Source organism: Cucurbita maxima, unplaced genomic scaffold (genome assembly GCF_002738345.1).
Source record: "Cucurbita maxima cultivar Rimu unplaced genomic scaffold, Cmax_1.0 Cma_Scf00029, whole genome shotgun sequence".
In the NCBI taxonomy this organism is placed as follows: Eukaryota; Viridiplantae; Streptophyta; class Magnoliopsida; order Cucurbitales; family Cucurbitaceae; genus Cucurbita; species Cucurbita maxima.
In genome coordinates, this window is record NW_019272045.1 from 2,440,928 (window position 1) to 2,462,645 (window position 21,718).

General features: G+C 37.2%; 4 protein-coding genes across 10 annotated transcripts in view; 2 read left to right on the plus strand and 2 right to left on the minus strand.

Annotated features, from left to right (window-relative positions):
• Window positions 1–2,411: 2,411 nt before the first annotated feature.
• Window positions 2,412–13,321, plus strand: LOC111465418 (topless-related protein 4-like). Of its 3 annotated transcripts, XR_002714199.1 has the most exons (27): window positions 2,412–2,583; window positions 2,743–2,861; window positions 2,961–3,140; window positions 3,243–3,356; window positions 3,483–3,641; window positions 3,784–3,961; window positions 4,064–4,187; window positions 4,549–4,664; window positions 5,818–5,986; window positions 6,113–6,222; window positions 6,323–6,392; window positions 6,522–6,595; window positions 6,738–6,833; window positions 6,911–7,006; window positions 8,037–8,164; window positions 8,288–8,522; window positions 8,609–8,779; window positions 8,862–8,954; window positions 9,150–9,296; window positions 10,327–10,437; window positions 10,525–10,704; window positions 11,122–11,250; window positions 11,346–11,441; window positions 11,962–12,150; window positions 12,285–12,451; window positions 12,565–12,813; window positions 12,899–13,321. XR_002714199.1 is itself a non-coding variant. In XM_023109780.1 (26 exons), the coding sequence occupies exons 2-26, from the start codon at window positions 2,782–2,784 to the stop codon at window positions 12,758–12,760; spliced, it is 3,408 nt and encodes a 1,135-aa protein (XP_022965548.1). In that variant the 5' UTR covers window positions 2,412–2,583; window positions 2,743–2,781; the 3' UTR covers window positions 12,761–13,321. The 3 variants fall into 3 exon arrangements, 2 of the variants coding, with proteins under 2 accessions (XP_022965548.1, XP_022965549.1); XM_023109780.1 differs by having other exon boundaries at window positions 12,565–13,321; XM_023109781.1 differs by having other exon boundaries at window positions 4,552–4,664; window positions 12,565–13,321.
• A 1,307-nt stretch (window positions 13,322–14,628) lies between these two features.
• LOC111465547 lies at window positions 14,629–17,050 on the plus strand. 5 transcript variants are annotated; one of them, XM_023109977.1, is made up of 4 exons: window positions 14,712–14,930; window positions 15,030–15,640; window positions 15,733–15,847; window positions 15,961–17,050. In XM_023109977.1, the coding sequence occupies exons 2-4, from the start codon at window positions 15,317–15,319 to the stop codon at window positions 16,830–16,832; spliced, it is 1,311 nt and encodes a 436-aa protein (XP_022965745.1). In that variant the 5' UTR covers window positions 14,712–14,930; window positions 15,030–15,316; the 3' UTR covers window positions 16,833–17,050. The 5 variants fall into 5 exon arrangements, with proteins under 5 accessions (XP_022965746.1, XP_022965745.1, XP_022965744.1 ...); XM_023109979.1 differs by having other exon boundaries at window positions 14,720–15,417; window positions 15,526–15,640; XM_023109980.1 differs by lacking the exon at window positions 14,712–14,930 and having other exon boundaries at window positions 15,305–15,392; window positions 15,526–15,640.
• A 1,622-nt stretch (window positions 17,051–18,672) lies between these two features.
• Window positions 18,673–20,419, minus strand: LOC111465596 (blue copper protein-like). The gene is made up of 3 exons (XM_023110060.1): window positions 20,164–20,419; window positions 19,427–19,906; window positions 18,673–19,134 (listed from the first exon to the last, which is right to left on the minus strand). The coding sequence occupies exons 1-3, from the start codon at window positions 20,342–20,344 to the stop codon at window positions 18,779–18,781; spliced, it is 1,017 nt and encodes a 338-aa protein (XP_022965828.1). The 5' UTR covers window positions 20,345–20,419; the 3' UTR covers window positions 18,673–18,778.
• A 1,036-nt stretch (window positions 20,420–21,455) lies between these two features.
• The window catches only part of LOC111465665 (cucumber peeling cupredoxin-like), a 1,193-nt gene continuing 930 nt past the window's right edge, over window positions 21,456–21,718 (minus strand). Inside the window, exon 3 of the mRNA XM_023110169.1 lies at window positions 21,456–21,564. The gene's annotated coding sequence lies outside the window, so the exon portion shown is untranslated. The remainder of the gene's footprint in view (window positions 21,565–21,718) is intronic.

The window sequence follows — 21,718 nt, forward strand, 5'->3', positions numbered from 1 at the left end:
TCTTTCTCTTTCTTCTTTTTTTCCTCATAAATTTATTCATTTATAGTATGTTTGATTGGTTGGAAATATTTTGGAAAATTAAATACTAATTCCAACCCTTCATTATTTCTTCTCCCAATGTTAACTTATTTATTTTCAATTAAATTTATAGTTTACCGCTCTTTTTTAGACGCAGATAGAATAATCGAGAAATAGAGCTCAATAAAAGAACGAGAAGACCTAGAATGTAGAATATCATAACAGGAACGATTCAGCATATTTAGATTCCTATATATCTGCTTATTAGGTCTTATAAAGGACTGAGCAAATGACATACAATACTCGAATTCTCGATATAAACATCCAATCTATCAATATAGGAGTTAAACACGGTATTTATGCACGTCGTGTGATTTTTTAGGCATGACACCGAGTAAGTATCCAAAGAAAATTCGTGTTATAAAAATTGTTAACCTTTGGTAAAATAAATAAAAAAAAAAAAAACAACCGAACCACCTATCTTAAATGAAGTTTTTTAAAATTATTTATGTCAAATCTGTTGGATGATGAAAGTCCCACATCGACTAATTTAAGAAATGATCATGAGTTTATAATCAAGAAATAATATATGGAGAATTAAACCTAAAAAAGAAAAATATTAATTAGGAATATCATATAAATTAATATATTTCCCTTTTCTTTAATTAATTTTGTCCAATTAAAAATAAAGGAATTTTAAAGTTTGTTTTAATTTAATATACTAAATACAGAAATTGTAATAATAAATATTTTCAGTTACTTTTTAAAAAATATATAATAAAATCTAATTTAATTATTCGTGGCGGCTTTATAAATAATACGTGTGACACATTTATATTTGAATTGTTATTACAAATAATAAATAAATAAATAAATATTTAATACAACTTTATTTGAAATCATTCTTTTAGTACAACCTTCATTGAATCCAAATATAATAATAATAATAATAAAAGAAATATAATTAATAATTTATTTATTTATTTATTTATTTATTTGGAATTTTCTTGACAAAGTAGAAGGAAACTTCGTTGTCATTACCTACAATATCAATATTCTAAGAGTCAAAATTTGTGTGCCCATCATTAAATCCATTATATTATCGAAAATATTTGAATTTACTCGAACATGATCGGAATGTTAAATCGAGCTGAGCTCAATAGTTTTTTATATGCATTATCGACGGTGAAATTAAACGTTCAAATCTTTTCACTCAAAATATTGTTGAACTGATTTCTCATTAAGACTTTTCGACTTTTGATCGAGCTACGATTTTCTATCTCGTCCAAAGATGACCTACTGTAGAGCTTCGAACGGTAGGTCCATCGATATTAAATTCCATAAAGCTTGGTCCACGGTTGTGGAATACGTGCTGAAAGAAGATTGCTCGCCCCACATTTGGGGAGAATTTACACCCAAAGATTTGCAGGGAATGGTTCATTGCTACCTATTTCATTCGACGAATGAGCAAATGGAAAATGATGTAGAGTTGGTTTACTACTCGATGGGGAGCATTTTGAATATGCTCTGTTATTTGACGATCGAGCCTCAAACAATGAGGCATAGTGAAAACGTCGACTCCTTGTGCATCTAGACCCTACACGAAGTAAGTATAATGAGAAAAGAAGTCACTGATGTTAACCATAGATTGACCCATTAGTACGCTAATTGATAAAGTCATCAAGTAGCTGGTTACATACTTGAGGACGGGACGTTATGTAGTAAAGGCTACTTATTACTTTTCTCAAATGTCTTATCTCTAACGAGACTAGCTGTGTCATACGAAAAATCCATGGAAGAACATGTGGTAACCACTCGAGAGTTAAATCCCTCGTACTCAAAGTAGTGAACACAAGGTAAACACAAGCTAACCATGGTCAACGACGCACAAAAATGCACCAAAAGGAGGAGCTCAACGTTTGAGAGGAGGAGTCCGACTCCTAAATTTAAGTTGACCCGTGCAAAAATGGTTCGAAATCCAAAAAATTAAGAAAGATTGAGGTAGGTCAAGATGGGTCGGTCCATATAAGCCAACGTATACTAAGGAGACCGATCTATGTCCGACGTAGTTATTGAGTCAAATATTATTTTATTTTATTTCTCATTCTCTCTCTTACAAAATAGATAATGTACTTAAACAAAACAATGGCTGGTCTTGAAAAAAGAGGGAAACAAGAAGGTTATTTTTGTAATTTTATTAGGTAGTGGGTGAAGTTAGAAAATCCCGCAAAAGCAGCCGAAGCTTTAAGACAATATAATTACAATGACTTATCATGTACTTATCAAATGATAAGTGAGAGAACTTATCACAGCATTATTTATCATCTCGTTCTCGGTCGCGCGGTCGCGGTATTTAATTTGTCCGATCTCTGTTTCTTCGCATTTCTCTCTCTTCTAAATCCCTAATCCTCTCGTCTTTCTGTGTATAAAAGCTTCCACCAGAAGTGCTTGAGAGAGAAACTAGAGCGAGAAAAAGCACTGAAACTCTTCTAAATTTCTTAGTCTTCGTCGTATTCATCTTCATCCGTTGAAGGACTTCCGATCTGACTTGCCTATCTCGCGGAGGTATTGGTTATTTTGCTATCTGGTCATTTCTGTAAATTGTTATATGTAATTCGTAACTTTCTCAGCACGTTCGGTTTTGGATTTCTTGTCTTGGAAATTGTAATTTTCTGTGTTTTTGTGCGTTTTGATGTTGCTAATGTTGTTGATCTGCTTGGGTAGATCGTTCGGAGGCTTGTTCTTAAAATTGAAGACATAAATATGTCTTCGCTTAGCAGAGAGCTCGTGTTTCTCATACTTCAGTTTTTGGACGAGGAGAAATTCAAGGAGACAGTTCATAAGTATGTTTAGTTTTCTTTTGAATTTTCTTGTCGTTTTGTCTTCGCATGTCTGTTGTAATTTGGGTGGTCTTGCTGATTTTTGTTTTTGTTTTGGTGGAGGTTGGAGCAAGAGTCGGGGTTTTTCTTCAACATGAGATATTTTGAGGATATGGTTACGAATGGCGAGTGGGAAGAGGTGGAGAAGTATCTATCTGGTTTCACGAAGGTTGATGATAATAGATACTCCATGAAAATTTTTTTTGAAATTCGGAAGCAGAAGTACCTTGAAGCTTTAGACAAGTAAAGATAAATTCTATGAATTTGATTTCTGTTGCTATGCTTTTTCATTTGACAGTTTGCTTTCTTCACGTCAACTTTACTAAGGATAGAATAAAATTGTAGGCCGGATAGAGCGAAAGCTGTGGATATTTTAGTTAAGGATTTGAAAGTGTTTGCGGCATTTAATGAAGACCTTTTCAAGGAGATTACACAGTTATTGACTTTGGATAACTTCAGGTACGGGTTACTTGGTTTCAAAAAATGTAGTTGCTCAGATACCGTGGACCTTTTGTTCCTGAATTTAAATTTATGTTTTTCTGTATCAATGTTAGGAGATCTCATGAAACGTGTTATTTTGCACAGAGACAATGAGCAGTTATCAAAGTATGGAGACACTAAGTCTGCTAGGGGCATAATGCTTGCTGAATTGAAAAAATTGATTGAAGCTAATCCACTTTTTCGTGATAAGCTTCAATTTCCAACCTTGAAGAACTCAAGATTGCGTACTCTAATTAATCAGAGGTCTCTTGACCAATTCTGTTTTTTTTTTTCTTTTTTTTCTTTTTTTCTTTTGTTGTTATCTCGCTATTTTATGGGTGGATTATTGTACTAATTTTTAAAACCTGAATTTTCTACATTCTTTTTTTCCAAATTGAGGATGCAGTTTAAATTGGCAGCACCAGCTCTGTAAGAATCCGAGGCCAAACCCTGACATCAAAACCTTATTTGTAGACCATAGTTGTGGACAACCTAATGGTGCCAGGGCTCCATCTCCTGTGACTAATCCCTTAATGGGGTCTGTTCCGAAGGCTGCAGCCTTTCCTCCCTTGGGTGCACATGGTGTAAGTTTAGAAGGAGATTGTTCTGTTTTATGATTTGTCAAGATATTAGATTGTTTTTTATCCTCTGGAGTTTGAATGCTGGTCTTCTTTGTGGGCGTATAGCCATTTCAGCCTACACCAGCTGCTCTTCCTACTTCTTTAGCTGGATGGATGGGAAATCCGTCCTCTGTGCCTCACCCATCAGCTTCTGCCGGGCCTATTGGTCTCAATGCAGCTAATAATGCAGGTAGGATGTGAATCTTCTTCTTCCTTTTTCCTCTAAGGGTGAGGGTATAAGCATTTACATGCTTGCATTAATTATGCTGCATATGTATGTGATAAACACTTAGTCTTTTATCTTCGTCCATGGCATAATTTATAAGTTGAATAAACAAGGTGAAGAAAAGTATAACAAAATAATAGCGTGTAATTTTTTTATATTATTTGAATTGATCACTGTTCAACCCTTCTTGTTGTGATGGGTGAAGATGACAAAATAATATCGTGCAATGCTAGTCAAGTTTCTTTATTGTTCACCTCTATCTACTCTTGTGTTTTTTTTTCTTCTGATCTAATCTCACCCTGTGATTTCTGATTAATTTTGTTAGCAGCTATTTTAAAGCGTCCCAGAACTCCTCCTACCAATAACCCAACTATGGACTGTCAAACAGCTGATTCTGAACATGTGTTGAAACGAGCAAGACCATTTGGATTATCTGAAGAGGTACTGCTTAACTGCTTCTACTTTCTTTTTTATTTCTTTTACTCTCTTTTCCCATGTATTTTATACATTCCAGAACATTGCCTTTCAGCCTTCACGTTATACATTTTAATTGAAAGTCTTAGCACTTATCTCCTGTAAGAAGGAAAAAAAAAAAAAAAAAGAACCAGAAAAATAAAAAGAAAATCCCGAAATCTCACCTCAAATGATTCTTAAAAATTAAGCAATAGAATATGTAGCAAGGTTGGCAAAATTGCTTAAGAGAGACAGAATCCCCTTGCATCAAGATCATTTTCGATTTACTTAGCTGCATAGGCGCACAAATAGCAGCTTGATTTTTGGATGAGTAAGTTTCACTTTTGGACTCCAGACCCCAGTGGGGTTTTTTCTTGTAACTTGCTCTTTCAATGGTTGCTAATTCCTTTTCAGTTAGTGAGTCAGTTTTTTTGTGTCTGTGAAAGGTGAAAGCTCCAATGAAGTTCAATTCTTCGTTTAGTAGGTTATCCACAAAAGGGTTAATACTTTTGATAGATTTTCGAGAAAATTGTCTTTGCTTTTTTGGGCCATTTTGTCGCATGCTTTGTTGGAAGGTGGAGAAAGACTCGATCACTTGCTTTGGGGGTGCGATTTTGCACCCTCCATTTGGTCTCTTTTTCATGTATTTGGCTTTCAGTTTACTGGACACAGAGGTTGTAGAGAGTTGATCAAAGAGTTTCTTCTCCATCTGCTTTCTTGTGAGAAGTGAAGATTTTTATGGTGGGTAGGGATTTGTAGGGTGAGAAGAATAATAGAATCTGTAGAGGGATTGAGAAAATTTACAGTTATGCCGGGTTCTTTGTCAGGTTCTATGTTTCCCTTTTGGTGTGAGTTTCTAAGTTGTTGCTGTTGTTTTTGTTTTTTCCATTTTTCTTGTGTGTGTGTGTACTGCAGGGTCTTAATTTACCTGATTGAAGCTGTTTTCTTTTGTCGGGTTCCTTCTGTGGGCTTCGTTTTTTAAATGCCCTTGTATTCTTTCAATTTTTTTTTTCTCAATGAGAGCTCAGTTTCTTATTTTCTTATAAAATCATTTCTTGATATGCCAAGGACACCTGCCAGTCACGGTGAAAATACCTTTTGTAGGTTCCCTCCTAATTTCCTCATTGATGGTTTTGTGCAGGTCAATAATTTATCGGTAAATATTCTTCCTGTTGGATATGCCAACCAGGGTCATGGACAGAGTTCCTACTCCTCTGATGACTTGCCTAAGAATGTTGTTACGAACTTGAGTCAAGGATCAGTTGTCAAGAGTATGGATTTCCATCCACAACAACAAACTATACTTCTTGGTACGCCCCAATTTAATTTAGAAGCAATATCAACATTCTTTTGTTATTATGTTATTAACTTTACCTGGCTTGGTGCTGGATAAGAGTGCACATCTCACATTTCTTTCCATTTATTTTGAAATTCAGTTGGAACAAATGTGGGTGACGTCATGATCTGGGAGGTTGGTGGCCGTGAAAGGATTGCTATTAGAAATTTTAAAGTCTGGGATCTTTCAGCATGTTCAGTGCCTCTACAGGTTTGGTTTCTGTTTCATTGGGCTCCCATGAAACATCAAGTGTTAGATTGATAGGTGAGGATTCAATTTCGAGGTATTTAACTCTTTGGTTCACTTATAGGCATCTTTGGCCGGTGATTATACTGCATCAATCAATCGTGTTATGTGGAGCCCTGATGGAACAGTTTTTGGTGAGTTCAGTCTGTTTTTTTGCTTTTTTTTCCCGTCTAATGTTGACTCTTGATAAGTTGTTTCATTTGAGAATTGTTTTTTTACGAAAATTGGCAATTGACTAGTTTGGATTGCTTTTCAACATTCAGGCGTTGCATATTCAAAGTCCATCGTGCATATATATTCCTATCAGGCTGGCGATGATTTAAGAAACCACTTAGAGGTTTGTGCTGGGGGGAAATCTCGATCAATTTCGTCTTAGTACCTCCATATAATCATAGTTTCCAATTCAAAATGCTCAATACTAATTTTGTTTAGGTTAGGTGATTGACTTTTTTTTTTCTCGCCTTCATTTCAAAATACAGATCGAGGCTCATGTTGGCAGTGTCAATGATCTTGCCTTTTCATATCCAAACAAGCAGCTAAGCTTGGTTACCTGCGGGGAGGATAGGGTTATTAAGGTTCGTTCCTAAGTGACTTTTAGATGATGTTCACTTACAAGTTTGGTGTTTCTTACTACCTTTTTCATATTTTGCAGGTGTGGGATACAGTCACTGGAGTTAAGCAGTTTACTTTTGAGGGTCATGATGCACCAGTGTATTCTATATGTCCTCATCACAAGGAGAGCATTCAGGTAATATGAAGCCCATTATGTTCATTTTATGGCATTTTTTGTGAAATGGAGCATTATTATTTCTGTTTTCTTTTTATGAAAAACCAAATTTCATGGAGAAAATGGAAGGATATATGACTAGGTAATTAAAAAATATAAAATAAATAAAGATACCAACAATGCTAAAATAATTTAGAAAATAAAGAAATGAAGGGCCAAAACCACTGCGAAAAAAGGTTCTAACTATTCAGAATACAAAGGATGTGTACAAGTCTCTTTACGAAAAAAGGTTCTAACTATTCAGAATACAAACTCCAATGATCTCTAGAAACGAGCTCCATATCAAGGTAACTATGTTATGTCTCTAAAGGACAAGATTCAAACTTTCTTAGCTACATTTGCCAAGAATCCACCATTGTAGCTCCATCTGCTTGGAGGAAGCCTTTCAAGTAGAGTTGATGATGTTAATCTTCTCCTGCCTGACTTGCTGAGCAAAGAAGTTGACCTTCTTTTGGGCTATCACCTTCCACAACAAAGAAAACAACAATGGTTTTGAATGAGAGAGCCAACAAGACGGTAAAGAAAGAGCTGGAAGAGACTTGAGAGATTAATCCACAAATAGACATCCCTAGAATCCGCTCATAAGAAAAACCCTGGTAAAATAGGAATTAAAGATGAATTGTAAGAGGCATCCTTATCTAGATGCAGGTATAACAAAAACCAAAAGTAGATTTCAAAGAAGATAGGGAATAGAAGACAGAATGGGGACTCTCCTAACCATTTATCCTCCCAAAAAGAGGAATTAAACATCCCCAATCTATAATTTGAAAAATTTAGAAATTGTAGCAAAATAAGAGGAGATGGCCTTCTGTGGATGCTTGCATGTGCCTTTAGACCCACTTAGTTGAAACCCACCAAGAGGGAAGAGCCTCACATTTGCTAGGAACTTTTTTCTGTACCTTCATATGGAATGAGCATTTTTTGGGTATATCAAGGGTGTAGGAATATTTTAATATTGTGGTTTCTTATTCTTAGCTTCTTCGCTTTGTAGTTTATCTTCTCAACAGCAACCGACGGAAAAATAAAGGCATGGTTATATGATAACGTGGGTTCAAGAGTTGACTATGATGCACCGGGCCACTCATCTACTACAATGTCATATAGTGCTGATGGAACGAGGTTAATATGTTAATATTTACTACTGTGAACATTTTCTATTCTAAATACTACAATGTTATCCTTCCAGAGTTTCAGTTGGTACTTATTCTAAAATATCCGTCAATTTTTATTCTCAACCCATAGGTTGTTTTCTTGTGGGACAAATAAGGAAGGAGAATCACACTTGGTTGAGTGGAATGAAAGTGAAGGAGCTGTAAAGCGTACATATCATGGTCTTGGCAAGCGATCAGTGGGTGTTGTCCAATTTGATACCACCAAAAACCGTTTCTTGGCCGCTGGTGATGATTTCTCTGTTAAATTCTGGGATATGGATAGTGTAAATCTTTTAACAAGTATTGATGCAGATGGTGGATTGCCGGTTAGTCATGATTTGAGTATCATTTTCCCACCGATCTTGATAATATACTTATATAACCTTATGATTTTAATTTCCTAAATCTGCAGGCTTCCCCTTGTATAAGATTTAATAAGGATGGGAATCTATTGGCTGTTTCAACTAATGATAATGGTATCAAGATTCTAGCCAATGCAGAGGGAATTAGGATGCTCCGAACAGTTGAAAATCGTACATTTGATGCAGCTGCTTCTAGGGTTGCTTCTGCTCCTGTTGTGAAGGTATAATATTTCAAATATTCTGTATGCTTTGTTTACTTTGTCTTTTCTCTTGCTGTGATTTTATTCGATAATTTTCCTTCAGGCTCCGACAATAGGTTCAATGATCCCTACTTCTGTGACTGTTGGTATGAGCATGGGAGACCGGACTGCCCCAGTTGCAGCCATGGTTGGAATTGTAAGTGTCATTGTCTTAATGGTGGATGATCTTGCTTAACAGACTCCATTTCGTTGGCATTACTCTTGTTCATAATTTTTGTCAACAAATGATATTTCTTATGGATTCAATATTGGATATTGGACTCTATACATGCTTGACATTCATAAGCAGTGATATTCAGTGACTTACCCTTTCTATTATTGACAACTTCAGAACAACGATAATCGAAGTTTGGCTGATATAAAACCAAGAATTGCAGATGAATCAGCGGATAAATCTAGGATTTGGAAACTTACAGAAGTTAACGAACCAACTCAATGTCGTTCCTTGAGGCTTCATGACAATCTAACTGCTGCTAAGGTATGGGTTTTGCTCAGAAGTTTTATTTCTTTGGTCAAACTTTTTTAATTATTAAATATTTGTATAATAATATAATATTTATCAGTTCCCAGTCCTGTTTTTTCTAATTTATAGTAAATCTTCAGCTTATTTCTAGTGAAAAAGCCTTAAGGATTTCATTAGATTCTCCAGGGAGTTACTGCAGGAAAATTTGAATAATTTATTCTTCACATTAGGGTATATTTGTAAAGTTTTTTGGTCTCCCCATTTCATCTCCTCAGGTGTGCTCATACAGAACTTGCTGGTTCATGAGTCTTGACTTAGGAAGCATGTTCATTCAACATATGAAATTAGTTTGTTAACAGCAGTCAGTCTAAGTGAGGAGACCGACTTGGTGCTTAATTTTTTGTTTGTTTATTTCTCCTCTACAATCTGTTTGTGTACTTTTTGTTTCTTTTCAGTCCCTTGTGGTGTTCGTATCTTTTGAGTATTAGTCTTTTTTTCATTTTTTCGATGAAAAGTTTCATTTCCTGTTCATAGAAAATATAAGTGAGGGATGCTTCCAGTTATGTTATTCTCCCAGATTTTTTCTTTGTCGTAAATAGCATGGAATTATGTATCAGGGAAAAAATGTGTGGAACTTAAGTTATTCTAGCCTGACACTATACTTATTCCTTTTGGATTCGTATGAAAGTGTATTTGGAAGGTTTCTTATATTGTATGGGTCATATCTTTTGTTAGAATACACGTTGCATAAGATGCCATGAGTAGTACTTTCTGCTGATCTCTTATAATAGTATTGCACCAAATTAAGCTTTCTATTGGACAACACCTTTTGGTTTTTTATGATCTCAGTTTTTCCTTGAATATCATATCTTTTAATATGATTGCTCAGAAAGCTTTTAGTTTTCCCTTTTAGAGTCAGAATCAGTTGCGCTGCATTTAATGAACTATATAATGATAATAATAATCTTTCAATGGTATATAACTTTTGTCAAGTGCGTTTATCTTAATTTACAATCATATTGTGATACGTTGATAGTTATTTCAGATTTCTAGATTAATTTACACAAATTCGGGCCTAGCAATATTGGCGTTAGCATCTAATGCTGTGCATAAGTTATGGAGATGGCAGAGAAATGACCGAAATGCGACAGGAAAGGTATAGGTTTTTTGATCATGTGAGATATGTGTAATATTATGATTGATTCCTAGAAATTCTCTATTTATGAAATATTGTTGTGTGCAGGCCACAGCTAGCATAGCACCACAGTTATGGCAACCTACGAGTGGAATATTGATGACTAATGATATAAGTGATACAAATCCAGAAGATGCTGTCCCATGCTTTGCACTTTCAAAGAATGACTCTTATGTCATGTCTGCCTCGGGGGGAAAAATATCTCTATTCAATATGATGACGTTTAAGGTAGTTTGCTATATCATATTCATAACCTGCCAGTCTCCCTGCCTCTGGGGGGTTGTGTATGGTTGGAACTGGGTTGTTTGAATGCTATTTATATCGGAAGTTGTTGGTATTTTAACCATGATTGGCTTGCTTAATCACAAAAGCAAATATGTTCCAATATACTTATTTACATCTTATCTTGGGATGAAGTGCCAAATATTTCAAGTAATAAATTGAGGAGACGATTGTTGGATATCCCAACAGTTCTAACAATCTCGTGTTGTCTACTGGTCTTGCATGGTCACTACTTTGACCAGAATTAAAAAAAAAAAAAATCATCCTAATTAGTGGAGATGTGGTAAATATTGAACTATGCACCAAGTTTTATGGATTACATTTTTCATACATTCCTATGCTTAAATGTGTTTCTCCATGCAGACAATGACAACATTCATGCCCCCACCACCAGCAGCAACGTTTTTGGCCTTCCATCCCCAGGATAACAATATTATTGCTATAGGCATGGAGGACTCATCTATTCAAATCTACAATGTTCGAGTTGACGAGGTCAAACTTCGTTAGATTGATTTTCTAGTTTGCAAGTATAGCTTAGCTGAAATTGGAGTTCGGGTGTTTGATCATTGTTAGCTTCCATATTGCAGGTGAAAACCAAATTAAAAGGTCACCATAAAAGAATAACTGGGCTTGCCTTCTCGAATCATCTCAATGTGCTTGTGTCTTCAGGAGCTGACTCTCAGGTTTGAACTGTGTTCCTAGCTTTTAGTTTCTGTATGGGGAACTTCTGAGAAAGCGTTATTACAGAACTGAGCGTAGAAGTCCTATGATTAATTGCAGTACAATTCTTTTTTTTTGTAAAATTTTCAGGTCACTCCCTTTTTTATATTTTTATTTGCTTTTTCATGCACACTCGTGTTTGTTTTGTCGTATAGTCACGTGCTGCATTTTTTCTCTGGCTTAACCTTGATGTCATGAGTCTGGGATCATAGATCTGCTTTGATCTGGAAGACACCCTTCCATACATTTTATTTTTTTGTGGATCTGTTGTGCCCCCATAAATAGAAGAAAACAAGTGCACCCTGTTGGACAGAAACGTAATTTAAGCATGTCAGCATGTACTATAGGAGCGAATGCATCATTATATTGTTATCTATCGCATCTCTCTCTTGCTCCTGCTCTCTTATTTAGTTAGAACTTTTGTTGGTTTTATATAATTTGTGCGTTAGGATTAATTGAGCTGTATTGTTATTATTTTTGTAGCTGTGCGTCTGGAGCACTGATGGATGGGAGAAACAGGTTAGCAAATTCTTGCAGATACCGAGCAGTCGAACTGCTGCTCCTCTTGCAGATACCCGCGTTCAATTTCACGGAGACCAGACACATTTGTTGGCCATTCACGAAACTCAGATAGCTATATATGAAGCTCCGAAATTGGAATGCCTTAAGCAGGTATAGTATGCAAGAACATTCATTATATTCAAGTATCAAGAGAATGCACATGCACATTGTTTTTTGTAGTAGTTTGTAATTTGTATCTTTGTTTCTAAAAGATGTTCATTTTTGCAACTAATTTCCTTCAACAGTGGTTCCCACGAGAAGCCAGTGGTCCAATCACCCATGCAACGTATTCGTGTGATAGTCAGTCGATCTATGTCAGCTTTGAAGACGGAAGTGTAGGTGTTCTTACTGCATCAACTCTTCGATTAAGATGTCGAATAAATCCGAATGCGTACTTGACATCTAGTCCAAGGTGTGTTTATTTAGTTTAGGATCAACTTTCTCGGACGTGTACCATGCACAGCGTAGTAGTTCTGGATGGCTCAACTTTTTCTTATATATTCCATTGTGTTGATTTATGAGCAGCTTGAGGGTACATCCCCTGGTTATTGCGGCACATCCATCTGAACCCAACCAGTTTGCATTGGGACTGTCAGACGGCGGTGTCCATGTACTCGAGCCATCAGAGTCGGAAGGTAAATGGGGAACTTCTCCTCCAGTTGAAAATGGTGCTGGGTCAAGCACTGCTTCGGCTGCTGGTCCCGATCAACCTCATAGGTGACGTTGAGTATAGGAGATGTTTGTGATTAGAGCAAAGGTGAATTGCCAAATTAGGTAATGTAGATGTAGGATACTTGAATCAAGCATGCTAGAGCTTGTCGTATATGGCGATATCATAGCAAGTCGTGGCGTTGTGCAGTTGGTTCTTGTCCACGAAGACTCAGAGATGACAAGCAAGTACAAGTACGTACAGTGTTGTAGGCTTAAAAAGAAAAACGATCAGACACAAGGTTGAAGGGGATGAGGGCTTCGGACCAATTGAAGAAATCCGAGATAGAGACAGATGAATTTTGTTGTATCGACCGTGGGCGGACTGTCGTGAAATGAAGTTCTTCATTTCTCCTTAGTTAATTTTTTAATTTTTTTTTTTTTTTTTTTTTTACAAAAAAACCTTTTGTGTTCCTCTAGTCTTTTATGAGAAAAGGTATGATGGGTAGATAACAAATCTGTTAATTTTTCTCAGGCTTTCAGTTTCTATAGCGTCTATTGCCACTGGCCAATTGACCACCATTTGTACATTTTGTGGTACATTTACATGATACACAACATCCCTTCATTTTCATGCTGATTTTGATTTTAATTAGTGAAATTACATCGATGGAACTTTTTAAAAATCACCATTAGTATCCCTTGAAAAAATAGTGTAAATAGCCAATGGGGATACTCGAGAATTTTGTTTTAGAACATATTTTTTATTGAAAAAGATGTTTAAATTAATCCGTGTTGATTCAACATGAACATAGTTTAATGTTAAAAACTAAACACTTGTTATTGGTGCAGTTCAGAGAGTTGATTTCTCTCGAATTTAGAAGTTCCAATTTTCATAAAAAAAAAAAGTTGTCTAACGTACAAATCTCATACCTACTCATTTAGAAGTCGAAGAATTCCTAATCTCCTTCATAAATCTAAGGTTTGAATCTCTTCATTCTTAGATATTATCAAAAATAGAAAAGGAAACTCATTTCTTTGGTGCATCAGCTTTTCTATCTCCTTCAACCCTTTGTGCTAAATGAAGCAAAAGGAAGAAAAGTCCACGGATCAACCCATCGTCTCCACCCCATAGGAACTACGAGATCACTTCAAGGATGCCTTTGGTATTCAGGGGTCGCAGATTGACCATAGAACCCTGTTCAATAAGTGGAACACATTAGCTGTTTGCTATCCGGTTGGACAGTAAGTCTGGAAAAGGACAATCACTCATTCTCAAAACCAGCATTCTTAAGACCAAAGAGATGGGCGGAAAAGAAGGGAAACCTCTTCATTGCTGGTTCTCCTGTAGCTGGATTCTTCAGAATCACAAGAATCCTCAGTTAAAATAGGATTCCAACTCAGTATCTTTTGGGATTTTGAGAACGGTAACATATATTTAAAATTTTGCACGTTTTTTAAGAACTTGCTCAATACAAATTCAAAATATTTTAGCAGTTTTCTTTTAATGGATCCAAGTGTAAGTCAAGTTATGATAACTTCCTCGAATAATTTCTCGATTTTCATGATACTACCTCTTCATAGCACGTGAATCGACACGATATAAATTTCCTTTTATTTTTACTTTTAACATTTCCAAACATTTTGAAACGAAATCTTGTGTATATCTAAACACAAACGTCTTATTCTTTAACCATCCAAAGCCAAATAGCAAACCTTCTTCCTTTCAAGCTTTGAGTTGAATAAAAAGAAAAGGCAAAGGCGACAGACAACCAACACAGAGAGAAGATGAGTATGCCGCTTGGGCAGTTTGAGCTCCCTGTAGATATAGACTTGTCATGAAAATGGAGGGAAAAATATGAAGGAAATAAGAAGAAAAATGGCCAAAATGAAAGCAAAGCTATGAAGAAAAAAGGAAAGGGATTTTGAAGGTCTCTCGTTGTGATGCCTTTTTCAAAGTGGGGACATCAAATGAGACATGAGAGAGTGGGTGTTGGCATGCAATGTCAGGGCTGTGTCATTAGCCACTGCACCACTCTCAAAATTCCAAACCCCAAAACTTCTCTCAAAAAACCTTCGGTTGATGTTTGAAATGGCTGAAAATGGAGGAAAATCAGCCAAGACCCAGAAGAAATCGAGGCGAATTTGAGGTAGAAATGGGTTGTTTTTGAAATTTGAAGATAGATTCAAGAACCCCTTTGAGGGTTGTCGCTGTTTTGGGCGGTGGTGGCCCATGGCGCAAGGTAATCGATGTGCTAATAGCTGAAATGTTGTGGCAGGGAGGTTTTACAGGCACTTTTTGAATCCCACCCTCACCCCCTCCACTTTATTTTCCCCAATAGGTGACACTCCTTATACACAAAAACAAGTAGATTGAATTGAACATCAAACTTTGAGGGTAAACTATCTTGGATTATTGAAGAAGACAAAGAATGCGGAGAACCCATCAAAAACTGTCCCATTGCTGATTGGGGAACGAAAATGGAGGATTAAACGAGTGAGTAAATGTGAAATCATCCAACCCCATCTCCACTACAACGATTTTCGGGTTCTTAAGGGTTTCGAATCGTTTTTGTTTGGTTGATTTTTCCTCGTTTGGTCGAAGATTTTGTGCTTCCGACTGGCTGAGATGCCGCGGCCAGGCCCGAGACCGTATGAGTGCGTGCGGCGAGCTTGGCATAGTGATAGACATCAGCCGATGAGAGGTTCCATTATTCAGCAAATTTTCAGGTTCTGGGTCGTTTTAAACTTGGCTGATTCTCTTCGATTTGATTGTGTTTTTCTTGTTCTTGTTCTTTTTGTGCATTTTGGTGAGTTGCACACCATGTGTTTGATCAGAGTTGTCAATGAGAATCATAGCCCTGCTACTAAAAAGAACAAGGAATGGCAGGAGAAATTACCGATTGTGGTTTTGAAAGCTGAAGAAATCATGTATTCTAAAGCTAATTCTGAGGTATTTTCCCCTTTTTCTCTTCTGGGTTTTGCTCCAATTTGGATCTTGTTCTTGTTTCAAGCTTTGGATTTCGTCCATTTAATTTTGCTTAGGTTGAGTACATGAATCTTGAGACAGTTTGGGAGCGTTTGAATGATGCTGTTAATACCATAATTCGAAGAGATGAACACAGTGAAACTGGTGAGCTTTTGCCTCCCTGTGTTGAAGGTATAAACCAAATGGTTTCATTTCAAGTTCTTGGATCTAATCATTAAACTCTGCTCTCCAATGGTTTGGTTTGTTGTTTGTCATTTGTTTTGCTTCTTCTCTGTGGTATTCAGCTGCACTAAACCTCGGCTGCGTTCCGGTACGAGCTTCTCGGAGCCGACGCCATATGAATCCCAGGACATATCTTACTCCAAGAACACAAGAACCATCTACTCTTGCTACCACATTGGATAAAGCTACCGATGAAAGACGCCTACCGACATCGTCGTTACGCCCGAGCAACCAGTTGAGTTTTCCACGAGCCACGGCTATGAACTCGAGTATGTTTGGTTCTGAGCATAACAGCCCTACCATTCCAAGTAACCCTGCTTTCTTGATTGAGAATGTTCACAATTACAACTATTCAATGACTGACCTGGGATCTGTTTATCCATTGTATTACGGAATTCGTTTTCGAACTGAAGAGCCGAACCTAGGCTCCCTGTGTTCTGTAGATGCCAACCAACAGACGATATTTTTGGGTAGACCGGTCGTGTCGAGTGCAGAGCCTGCTGAGCTTAGTCTTTGCGCTCGTAAAACTGGAAATGCTATGAGCAGATTCCCATCAGAAGTTATCACAGACACAGAATGTGATTTATCTTTGAGGTTGGGAGTACCTTCCCAGCCATGTGTGAGTACTGGGCAGCCTTGGGCTTCTGAAGCTGGAGACATTGGTTCAAGCAGTTCCCATGAGCGGAACAAGTTCCACGATCGACCCATTTACGCAACTAAAGAGTTCAGTTTTTTCCCTAACAGAACCTCGTTCGATCCGTTTGGTTCCTTCTCAAATATGTGGAGCTCAGATTGGAGGGGTCAGAATCCAGAATCTTTCACGAAAAAGCGCAAAGAGCCCATTCGTAGCGACGAGGAGGACGAACCATTTTGTTTTCCACCCGAGGCTCCATCTAACTGGTTTGACCGTCGAACGAAAAGACCAGGTTTGTAGACAGTTTTTCCATGATGTCGTACTGTCACTAATGAGAACTATTCCTTTTGTAGCTTTAGTTGAAAATTTATAATATTTTGATCAAGGCCTTCCTAACATGAGTTGAGTGAACCATTAACCAACACGTTTAGAGTAGAAACCCGAACAGTATGAACACTTGAGCTTATAGAACGATAGAAGTGAATGCAATCTTGAGCTTATAGCTTTCTTCGTGATTACAAGTTCAAACTTTGGTATCATTTATCTAAGATATGAATCATATTATAAAGTTTTCGATACCCCGTATGTCACAAATTTTTTCCAGTTACGAGGCTTAGCTTGTTGTAGTTTATATCGAAAGCTAATATCGAAGCTCTCGATCTGCTATACGATTACTGAAGTTTGTTGATTCATGTACTTAAATCTGCTTGCCTTGAATCATGAACTGGGTAGCCATTTGTGTCATAGATTAGGATTGTTCTTATGAAAATATTGGCCTCATTGATTAGATTTGTGTAGCGGAGAGTCGGAGAGGGGAACATAGCATTTCTTATACATGAGAGGAAGACCGAAAGGGAAAGCCTAAAAAGGACAATATCTGCTAGTGATGAGCTTGAACTGTTACAAATGGTATCAAAGGTATACATCGTGCAGTGTGCTAGTGAGGACGTTGGGCCCCCAAGAGAAGATGAGTTGTGAGATCCCACATCGGTTAGAGAGGGAAATGAAGCATTCCTTACAAGCGTGTGGAAACCTCTCCCTAGAAGATGTGTTTTAAAACCTTGAAAGGAAGCCCGAAACGGAAAGCTTAAAGAGGACAATATCTGTTAGCGGTGGACTTGAGCCGTTACGAAAGGATTAATATGACACACTGTTGACTAGCTCCCATTCCTCTTTATGGATGTATAAATGGCAAAGCTTAAGGGAGTTTCTTCCCTACATTAAAGAAAACTCTCAACTTAGGGACAAGAACGAGAACCGTACTCTAATGACTCCCAAATGAAAACATCCTAAAGTACAAGCTCACTGTTAATAAATATTGCCCTTTTTGAACTCTTTTTTTTCAGGCTTCCTCTGAAGCTTTTTAAAATGCGTCTACTAGAGAGAGGTTTTCACACTATTGTAAAGAATGTTTTGTTCTCCTTCACAATCAAGATGGGATCTCACAAGTAGTAACATGTTCGAGGCCACAAACACTAAGCAACAAAAAGGTACTTAGTTGAATGCTTTGCTTCGCCCTACAGCTAGTGGAGACACCGATTGATAAGATTGATGGAGACCACTTCGCAGACTTTCACGCTCACAAGGATTGAAATTGTAGACATTGGGTAGACCAACGTTCTAGCTAACAACTGAACTAGCAAAAGGATCCTTGCTTCGGGTCCCCTAACCATTTGTTGATTTCATAAATCATTGGAGGTTCACGAGTTTTGCTTGCAAAGATCGTCTCACTGAATTATCTACCGTGAAGATGTGCATTCATGACATACATCGAAGACTTTTGTACACCCTCCAAGTTATAAAACATTGTACCTCTGAAAAGCAACCAACTCGAACACGAATGACTTAAAAAGAACTTTTGAGAAAATCTATCTTTGTGAACACATCAATGTGGAAAAACTCGATGATTCAAAAGAAGTTGAACAAATGACTTATGCATTCAATCACATCAATCAAGCTTTCAATTACTCGACTTTTAGCCTCCAAAGACTAAACGTCCCTACATCGAGAAACGTATAGAAGGTTCATTGTTTTTTTAAAAGGAATTTAATTAAATTATTGTCAAATAATTCACTTAAAAACAAAGTAGTAATCTTATTATAAAAACTCTCAAATTTACATCAACCAATATAAAATTCACACGTGTAATAAAATATGATAAAATAAATAAAATCTTATTATAAATCTAATAAATACGAAGACCAAGAAACCCTAGCAAAAATTTAGATTAATTAACGCCGCGGCGGCTAATACACCAAGGCAACGGCGACGGCGAGAAGAGCTGCGGAAAACGCAGAGGTTCGGACCGATGGGGCGGCGCTGGGAGGCGGTGGAGCGGTTGCTGGAGATGGAGTTGAAGGCACGGTGTCAGATGAAGGCGGAGGAGTGGTGGCTTCACTGCCGGTGACGTTGACGGCTAGTTTCTGGCCGATGTTGCAGTGGCCGGCGACCGTGCAGATGTAGAAATGTTCGCCGGGTTCGGAGAGAGTGATTCTGACCGGCGGGTTGGTGGAAATAGAGATCGGCGATTCGCCGCTGCAACTGCCGTAATTGTCCTTCGTTACCTTCGCTACGTTGTGGGTTTGAATCACGAAGTTGAACTCTGCAACAAAAATTCGCCGGAGAAGATAAGTTTTTTTTTCATTTCTATTTAATCATTATAAATTTATAATTTAACCAAATTTAAGATTTAAAAGTTTATTCTAATTTACTACCTAATTATATATATATATATATATATATATATATATATATATATTAGTTCTATGATAAAAAAATTTAGAATTCTCTTGTGAGACCTTTTGGGAAGCCCACAACAAAGTTACTAGAGCTTATAATGCCATTGGATGAGTTCTGTTCATCTAAAAGTTTGAATGTCAAATTTTTATCCTTACCGAGAATGTCTCCAACGACGAAGGTCTTGTCCTGAGCCCAGGATTCGTAGAAGGTAGGGTTGTTAGGGACAGACCATCCCAACGAGTCTCCGACAACATATGTCATGGGTTGTCGGGTGGGAGCACGCGACGGGACAGGTGATGACGGAGTAAAGCTAGGTGTTGGAGAAGGCGACCGATCGGAAGAGGAGGGTTCAGGGCTGATAGAGGGAGCGGGGACGGAGACAGGGACAGGAGATGGCGCTGGAGAGCTAGGCTGCGGCGTTGGAGCAGATGTGGCTCTCACAGTAACGGATAACTTTTGGCCATTATTGCAATGGCCGGGAATGGTGCAGATGAAGTGACGGTTACCAGCTGAAGTGAGTGTGATCCTTACTGGACTGTTGCTCTCGGTGGAGATCGGATTGTTGCCGTTGCAAGAATCATAAGCACTTTTTGTCACTTCCGTTACGTCATGTCGTCCGGTTGCAAAGTTGAAAACTGCAAAATTAATAAGATCATGTTAGGAATCACTGCTCTCCACAATGGTATGATATTGTCCACTTTGAACATAAGCTCTCGTGACTTTGATTTAAACTTTCCTCAAAGGGCCTCATGCTAATGGAGAGAGTATTCTTTGATTATAAACTCATGATCATTTTCTAAATTAGTCGAGGTGGTACTTTCATCATCCAACCGACCATAATCTCAAAAGCTTCAATCATACAAAATTTCAGCAAAAAAATCTCGTATCTTACCAAGAATGTCACCGACCACAAAAGTTTTATTGCTAGCCCAATCAGTATAGATATTGGCATTGGGTGGGTCGATCCAACCCAATGAGTCACCGACCATGTAGGTGGCAGCGGACGAGCATCGCCACAAAGTTGCCGCCGCGACGAGGAGGAGAACCACCATCCGGTTAAATCCTACGGCCATGATTTGATTTGATGTTCTCAGGTCACCCTTGTGATAGAGCTCTTTGAGTTGTAGCTTTTGGTAGAAGAAGGGGATAGTTTTTGGGTATTTATAGAGTATAGGAACTTAAACATTGGTGGAAAAAGACCATTGGATGAAGGACACGTGTCCAAAATGGACGGATATTAAGCTGCCGCTGGACTACGCCGCGTTAGATTTTCTTTACCAAACATGTTGGTGTGAGTCTTTGACTTTGTCGCGTTGACTAGTCAAGGCTTCACATGGAGAGGTGGAAATCGTTGACTAGTCACATGCAAAATATTTCATTTTTTTTTTAAAGACGGTTTCAAACACCCAAATATTAAAATAAAATTATATATATATATATATATATATATATATATATATATATATATATATATATATTTATTTACACAGAAGCTTTTTGGGAAACTAAAAGTAAAACGAACATGGCCCACCTCAAATTCTTTGGTTAGTCTCATATGGATCGCGCGACACGATCATACTTTTTTAACCGTGCGGCGTCGTGATCTTGACACACTTACAATCAGCCTTAAGGAGAACTCAAGCTCATATTCATTTTTCGCCCATCTTTGTGGGTTCGTCGGTTTGTTGATAAGGTTTGTTTTTGTCAATTGAACATAAGCTTGTTTGGTCACAACCGATGTTCATGTGTGCATGTTCAATCGTTGTGGCAAAGCAATGTCGCATCTAACTCAAAAACTCCATTGAGTTATATACTATTTAAGTCACTGTGTTTTTCTTTTTGCTTATAACTCTATAACGTTGCTTTCTTCAATTCTTTCAAATTGCTTATGCATTTTCTCATTTACGGTTTCTAAATAAATTCTCGCAAATGTGATTGCGGCTCGAGTATATGCCTACGTTCTCCGCAAAGTCAAAATTTCTCACGACTGACTTATTTGCTGGGTTAGAACAAGTACTGCACAGTCGCTAACCTGTTGTCGCAAGAGTGTGTTTGTGAATCCTCAGAGTTCATTAGCACATAGAGATCTTTATCCAATCTATTATAGGTCTAATTCTTCATGTGTAGGTCACCTAAATTATAATAGCATCATCTTTTTATATAAGAGGAACAAAATAATTAAAATTAAATAAAAATGACAGATTATTAATAAAATATAATTTAAGACATTTTGTAAGTCAACAAAGATTAATAAACTCATTTTTATTTAGATCCATGATTAAAAAATCAAATAAAAAAGTTTTGAGATTCAAGAACAACTTTATTAAATTCCCAATTGGGAAGAATTAAAAAAAAACATCAAAATTAAAATAAAAATAAAATAAAGTACACACAAAACGAATCGAACTAATTTCTTTTTTTTTTTTTTTTTTTTTTTTTTTTTTTTT